Source organism: Lolium perenne, chromosome 6, assembly GCF_019359855.2.
Source record: "Lolium perenne isolate Kyuss_39 chromosome 6, Kyuss_2.0, whole genome shotgun sequence".
NCBI classification, from domain to species: Eukaryota; Viridiplantae; Streptophyta; class Magnoliopsida; order Poales; family Poaceae; genus Lolium; species Lolium perenne.
The window spans coordinates 58,830,789-58,838,173 of NC_067249.2; the positions used below are offsets into that span (position 1 = coordinate 58,830,789).

Below are 7,385 nucleotides of genomic sequence, written 5' to 3' on the forward strand. Positions count from 1 at the left end.
TTGTATTCAATGCTGACCGTGACGAAAAACCATGGGTTCGGTTACTGTGCATGTTTCTTTGTTTCTAATTATTATTGTGATATTGTTTTCACATATTTCTCATTGTTCATTCTGTTTTATTTTTTGTTTGTTCAGATTGTTGGGAGGTTTTGAGTGCTGCGAGTTACTTTTGAGAAAACCATTTTCTCAAATTTGCTAGACATTAACTCCGCAGAGATGAATGCAGTTACATGGGCTATATTCAAAGAGCTAAATAAAGTGGAGGAAAACGAATTCCTCGATTTCTTTGAAGTACCTCAGTTCTTTGTGACGAGGTTGAATGAATCTTCTCTTACTCGTTTGGTTAGTAACTTTTTCACTTGTTTTTAAGTTTCATTCATAACATACAAACAGTGTTAACGTTTTCTTTGTTTATATTTTACTTGTTTGTAGCTCATTCCATTTGATGTTGCACGTGGATACTATAGGCCGAGAGAAGGTGCTGCTATTTTTTATAGCAGATCTATTAATGGACAAATGGTTGGAGCTTATACAATCTACAAGGGGCAGCATATTGAGTTTGTAGATGGATGGAATGCGTTCTGTGTAGCAGCTCATCTTGTGATAGGTTCATTAGTATGTCTAAAGATTGAGTTCAGGGATTTGTGCATCAGGCTTGAGATTGAAGATATCACATTATAAGATATGCATATGGATGAATCCTCATAGAATGAAAGGAGAAATTGTAATTCATCTTTGTATTCGGGTTGTACTATTTTTATTTCAGCAAAAACTTTCGTGCATTTTGTAGTAAAAACTAATTTTTGTAATTCAGACTATTTTTAGTGTCACACGTTTTTTAGGACATAATACGTTGGTTAATTCTGTTTCAACCCTAAATGCACATGTTCTGCTGATATATTCGGTTAACATTCCGGACAGGTAATAATAGGCCGGTTTGTACTAAGCCCATTAACGTGGAGCATGGACGCAGGGAAGGAATACTCATGGCCCATCCAGCAGGGTTCTCTAGTTTTCTTTTGTTTTTTTTTTCAACTCGAATTTAACTGAAATTTAATACTTTATTTTCACATAAATTCAAAAAATGAAAAAACCTTCACACTTCGTCTTAGAATGGATACGAGAGTGTGTGCAAAAATTTATGGAGCGTTTCTCGAAGGTCGAAAAATCGACATTCTTAGAAACGGAACCGTTTGGGTTACATCAAACCACTTTTTGTAAGCTAGTCGATTTTTCGACCTTCGAAAAAAATTCCAGTTTTTTTACCCAATATGTCACACGTTTTTGTGAACATAATCCGTTGGTTAAAACTTTTTTTGAATTTTTTGAATTTAACCAGGTTTGCTGCATATTTATTGAAATTAAAACTAAAAAACTTATCAGTTAGGCCGAAAGACATGTAACGCGGTTTGTACTAAGCCCATTAACGTGGAGCATGGACGTGGGGAAGGAATACTCATGGCCCATCCAGCAGGGTTCTCTAGTTTTCTTCTGTTTTTTTCAACTCGAATTTAACTGAAATTTAATAGTTTATTTTCACGGAAATTCAAAAACAGAAAAAACCTTCACACTTCGTCCTAGAATGGATACGAGAGTGTGTGCAAAAATTTATGGAGCGTTTCTCGAAGGTCGAAAAATCGACATTCTTAGAAACGGAACCGTTTGGGTTACATCAAACCACTTTTTCTAAGATAGTCGATTTTTCGACCTTCGAAAAAAAATCCAGTTTTTTTTACCCAATATGTCACACGTTTTTGTGAACATAATCCGTTGGTTAAAACTTTTTTTGAATTTTTTGAATTTAACCAGATGTGCTGCAGATTTATTCAAATCAAAACTAAAAAACTTATCAGCTAGGCCGAAAGACATGTAACGCGGTTTCTACTAAGCCCATTAACGTGGAGCATGGACGCGGGGAAGGAATACTCATGGCCCATCCATCAGGGTTCTCTAGTTTTCTTTTGTTTTTTTTTTCAACTCGAATTTAACTGAAATTTAATTGTTTATTTTCACAGAAATTCAAAAATTGAAAAAACCTTCACACTTCGTCTTAGAATGGATACGAGAGTGTGTGCAAAAATTTCTGGAGCGTTTCTCGAAGGTCAAAAAATCCATATTCTTAGAAACGGAATCGTTTGGGTTACATCAAACCACTTTTTCTAAGCTAGTCGATTTTTCGACCTTCGAAAAAAAATCCAGTTTTTTTTACCCAATATGTCACAAGTTTTTGTGAACATAATCCGTTGGTTAAAACTTTTTTTGAATTTTTCGAATTTTTGAATTTTTCGAATTTGGCCGTCAGACATGTAACGGGCCAATGTGGGCCGCCAGACCTCTAACTGCATGTTCGCCTCCCGCCCCTATATCCGCCCAATACTGTGGCAGTTCCACCGTTTTGTCCCAACCCCGGCCGTTCGTCTACCGCATCCCAGTGCTCCCTTCCTCCCACGCTGTCCATGGCATCTGCCTCTTCCTCCGTCGTGGCCGGAGACGAGAAGTCCACGACGGAGAAGTACCGCATCCTTGCGCACGGGAGTACATATATCGACGTCGTCTACACCAATGAGGCGGCGACTGTTGATAGAATTCTTCGTATGTACGAGGGTTGGCTCGACGAGGACGAGGACAGGTTCAAGTTCGTTGATGCGGATCTCGAGTATGACTCTAGCGGACACAAGTTGGCGGTAATGCAAATCGCCATGAGGGAGCACGTTCTTGTATTCCACTACATTAGGTACAAGGATCATTGAAATTTATGTCCCTACATTGAATTTAAAGCGTCCCTACATTTTCATTATAGTACTTGTTGAATTTATTTGTGCTGCTCTTGACAAAGGTGCAAGGATCATTGTCCGCGCCTACTGACTTTTCTCAAGGACAAGCAATACACCTTTACAAGTGTTGATAAAAGAAATGACACAAAAGTTCTTCGTGCGGCCGGTCTTCCTGTTCCAGAAGAGAGACACATCGACATCCAGGACATTTTCAAGATTAATGGTCAACCGCAGGCTGGAATGGCTGATCTTGCAGCAAAGCTCATTGATCCCAAGTTTGCCAACATGAAGAAGGACTTCAAATACAACCGGCTTCGGAAGGAAGGGCATGGTTTCTGGGAATGCAAGCCAACGTCTGGATGAACCTCGAGTACGCAGCCATCGACGGCTATCTCACTTATGAGATATACAACAAGATCTACACGGTGAACGAGGGACAAGCTCACCTCCAGAGATCAGACCACATCTGCCCAGGATGCAAAAATCAGGATGAATCTTCATCAATGAACAAGCGTCGAAGCAAGCACGAGAGTGATAAGACTCAAGGGGGCAAGTACTAGTGTGTTTGTGCGATCTGTAATTATATTTGCGATGTGTCCAAGACATAGTTGTGCTCTATGTTATTTGTGAACAAATTCTCCATATTGTTTTGTAAGTATCATACGGTGATGCGTGCGATCTGTAATGGTATTCGCAATGTGTGCAAGACATAAGCTGTGCTCTATGTCATTCGTGAACAAAATTGTCCTAGTTGTGTTGCAAGTATCAAAATTCGACCTTTGACAATCGACCAATGTTTGTACAACAAATAATACACAAGTGCAACAATGTGAATCGATCAAGTAGTGTTGTTCATACTTCCGATGGTCCCTCATATCTGCATTGCATGAAATAACACACAAGTCAGTGGCACATAAAATAGTAGAAGATTAGTGCAAGCTATTTAAGAGTAGGGCTGAATCGGATACTCACTCCTTATGTAGCTTTGCACTTCATCTTGTTGTTTCTGTTATGACCTGGTTGATTGCAAGCAGTGCACAACCTCTCCTTCTTCCGCTCGTCGTGTGACAGTATCCTGCCGTGTTTTGACGTCTGTTGATTCGTATCCTTGTCCTTATAGTACTTCTTGTTTTGTTTAGGTGCTCCTTTGGTCTCAGCTTTATCAGGATCACCCACTTTGGTGCATCTCCTCTGTTTTGTGCGTCCTCATGGTAAGCCGTTGAACGACCGTTACGGTCACCTTTTCTCCTGTGTATTATGCCTTTCATACATTTCATAAGCTCATTGTAAGATTCTCGGGTCATGCAATGCTTTGCATCAAAAGCTTACGCTCCAATTTGGGTAAGCTCGCTATGCTTTCTCCGCTCAGCTACCCCTTCCCATCCCCATCCGTACAAATCACTCTCGCGTCTCGAGGGCAAACCATACCTTGCATCCTTCGAGAACCTTCGGAGAACACAACAGTTCAGAATTTCAGAGCACCCCACAAAATGCAAAACAAACAAGATGTGCTTGCAAGGTAGCCCTTTCCGATACATCCTTCGGCATTTGCACGTTATTGTTTCCTCTTTGCTTTCGTGTCCGTACTCCACGAAAACAAATACTTACGGTTATTCATCCATGACACAACGAAGGTTGTTAACCCACCAAAGACATCCAAGTTGATCTACAATCTCTAGGCCCCCAATCTTTTTCAGCTCCCCTTGAACGAGGTAGAAGTTTGTAGCAGTGAATTTACTGGGCAGCAGACATCTCTATATCCTTGTACACAGTAAGCGCAACCGATGCGTCTCGAGAGTCTATGGTGTCCTGGCGGGCCTCTTCCTCCCGGACACGGCCATCGTTATTCTCGTAGTGCACAACCATATCCACCATTGTGGGTCCAAAGTCAAGGTGGGTGTGTAGGGTGGAGTTCAAACTCTCGCTCCTCTCGGTTACTTTTCATTCCGAGGAAATATCCATTCGCTAGATACGCGGCTGACCACAACTTCTTCCTCCTATACATCCTCATCATCCAGTCTTTGGTTAATTCCGTGGGGTGCTTCTCGCCGACTGCCCACCATCTCTCCGCGAATACTTGTTCTGAAGTGGTGTAGTACAGCAGCAACCGGAATTCATTGTGAGCCAGGGAGTCAATGTGCTTCTTCATGTTCTTCTCAATATGCCACGTACAAACACGGTACCACACGCTTGGAAAGACTTTACCAACGGCGGCGATCATTGCAGCGTCCCCATCGGTGATGATCCCTTTAGGCCTGGCGATACATGGCTTTCGGGAATGTTTCTAACAACCACTTGTATGTTACTTCCTTTTCGTCCGAGACAATGGCGCATGCAAAAACGATGAGTACGGCGGTGATTGTTTATTCCCACAAAAGGTATGAACGGCATAGCATACCGATTTGTTTTGTACGTCTTGTCAAACACCAGCACGTCACCGAAATCGGCATAGTCTGCCGCCGAGACCGAGAATCACACGAAACAGGTGTAACAATTTTCCACCTTTACCAAGCTTGTAATCAAAATAGAATTCAGGATCATCTCGCTTCCTCTTCTCCATAATGCCAATGGTTGTGTTGGCGTCACCCTTTGCAAGCATCTTCCTCTTTTCACGGCAAGACATGTTGTAAAGATCCTTTCTTACAAATCCTACCCTGCTGTATTTTCCATTGTCCTTGATAAATGTCCTCATAATGTTGAATAATCTCATCCCAGCAGCTCCGTGACATGATCCTAGATTTACGATGAGCCTTGATCTTTCTATGAGACCTCATAAAAGCGATTTGATCAGCTGTAGCAGGCTTATGGTTGTGATTGTCGTCAAATCTCAGAACAGTCCAAACACCCTTTTTCTGTTATACGACACACTGAAATGGGCACCACAGTTGCAGCGAGACTCAGGACGGTGCCTATACGTTCGGCCTTTCATTTCTAAGTACTTGCTTTCACGTTGCCCAGCCCTGGAGCAAAGAAACCGCCTATACCGAATGGTGGGTGTCCCTAATTCATCAAGGCGTTCCTTTTTCTTCTCGCGTCGAATGCTAAAACCATGTTCTTTGGCATACTTGTTGTAGAAATAATAGGCAGCCTCTTTGGAAACAAAGATCATGGCCCTTACAGCCTCATACTTTCGCTGTCTGCTCATTTCAGCATCAATATCATATGGATCCTTATTATCTTCCTGCTTAGTATGGTCCAACTGGGAACTTCCTGTCACCTAAACAAATATGACAAACATGGAGTTATTGTTACAGACACTTTGATTTGTTCTATTATGCATTGCAATGCATCAAAATAAAATCTTACTTCGCTTTTGCATTCAGATTTTGACAGCTGTGAAACCCCCCCTTCTAATGATTTATTTGCTCAGAATATCCTCTTCATAAGCAAAGTCTTCCAAATCAGAATCCCCATAGTAGGTAAGCTCAACATTTACGATTACAACAACCTGCGCAATTTGTAGGAAAATAGCAAATTACATGTATATTCATCTTCACCTGGAAGAAGGCAAGTAAGATAAAAGAAAACATACATCACTCGTATTTTCAGAAGTGGGTTCATCATCTGTCTCTCTTATGCTGTCTTCATCATCGATGTCCATCTACAAAATTTGCAACAAGGAGGCAAAATTCAAGGACAAAATATTCCCATGCACACTTGTCTTGATAAAATATGAAAATGTGAGTGACTCACATTATCAGACTCAGATACAGGATCACCAAAAATGCTATCATCATCATCAGACGAAGGTACTTCATATTCATCTTCTGAAGATGAAATATCAAAAGCCTCCCATCTAGAGTCATCAACGTCTGTAGTTGCTTTCTCAACGTCTGTAGTTGCTTTCTCATCTGTCCAAATAAAACCAACATCACTGACCTAATCAACATAAAAACTCGGCTTGGAATTCATTGTGAAATGCTGATTATTAACAAAAAATATACGAAAAAATTGGTAAAATTTTGAACAACAAATTAAACCCTAAGCACAAATGCGACAATACATCATATAAAGTATACATGGAATAATAATAGAATAACAGTGTGGCACGGGGGGCTAACCTCTTCTGGGCGTCGGTGGCAATCTGGGCGGCCACGGGAAGTTGGGCTCAGCGGTGCTCTGCCTTGCAATGGATCGACCTATATGTCGATCGTGGGGAGGAGGAGGGTGGATGACTCAGACGTTTGCCGCTGTATTGTCGTGCGCACCGCGGTGACGGCCAACGATCCACCGGATGTGGGAAGGATAGGAGATCGCCGAGGTAACCAGCCACGCCTGCTACGATTCACCGGGGTATGTGGAAATGGCGGTGGTGAGGGATCGACCGGCTACAACAAGACGGAGGGATCAAAACCCTAGGTATGAATGGCGGCCGTGGGAGGGGAGGGGTGGAGTTGGGCCAAGGTTGGACGCCGGATCCTTGCCGCGATCGGCGGACAAGCAGTATTCACCGGAGCAGATCTAGATCGGAGATCGCCGGGCTGGCGGCTGCGACGAGCTGATCAAGCTACGTGAGAATGGAAACTGACAACCGACGACGATCACCACATCGATCCATCGAACGTATACGCCGACACGTACATACACCGAAACGTACATACACCGAAACGT

At 42.2% G+C, this 7,385-nt stretch overlaps 1 protein-coding gene across 1 annotated transcript; it reads left to right on the plus strand.

The window, feature by feature from the left end:
* The first annotated feature begins 2,456 nt into the window (after nt 1–2,456).
* On the plus strand, nt 2,457–3,137 carry LOC127310509 (uncharacterized). Its single transcript, XM_071822156.1, has 2 exons — nt 2,457–2,734; nt 2,837–3,137. Exons 1-2 carry the CDS (start codon nt 2,457–2,459, stop codon nt 3,135–3,137), a joined length of 579 nt encoding a protein of 192 aa, XP_071678257.1.
* The last annotated feature ends 4,248 nt before the right edge of the window (nt 3,138–7,385 follow it).

Excerpts from the sequence above, each read along its gene's own strand:
- LOC127310509 (XM_071822156.1), top strand. The coding sequence starts at position 2,457 with ATGGCATCTGCCTCTTCCTCCGTCGTGGCCGGAGACGAGAAGTCCACG. Across the intron at positions 2,735-2,836 it reads CTTGTATTCCACTACATTAG|GTGCAAGGATCATTGTCCGC; the intron begins GTACAAGGATCA and ends CTCTTGACAAAG.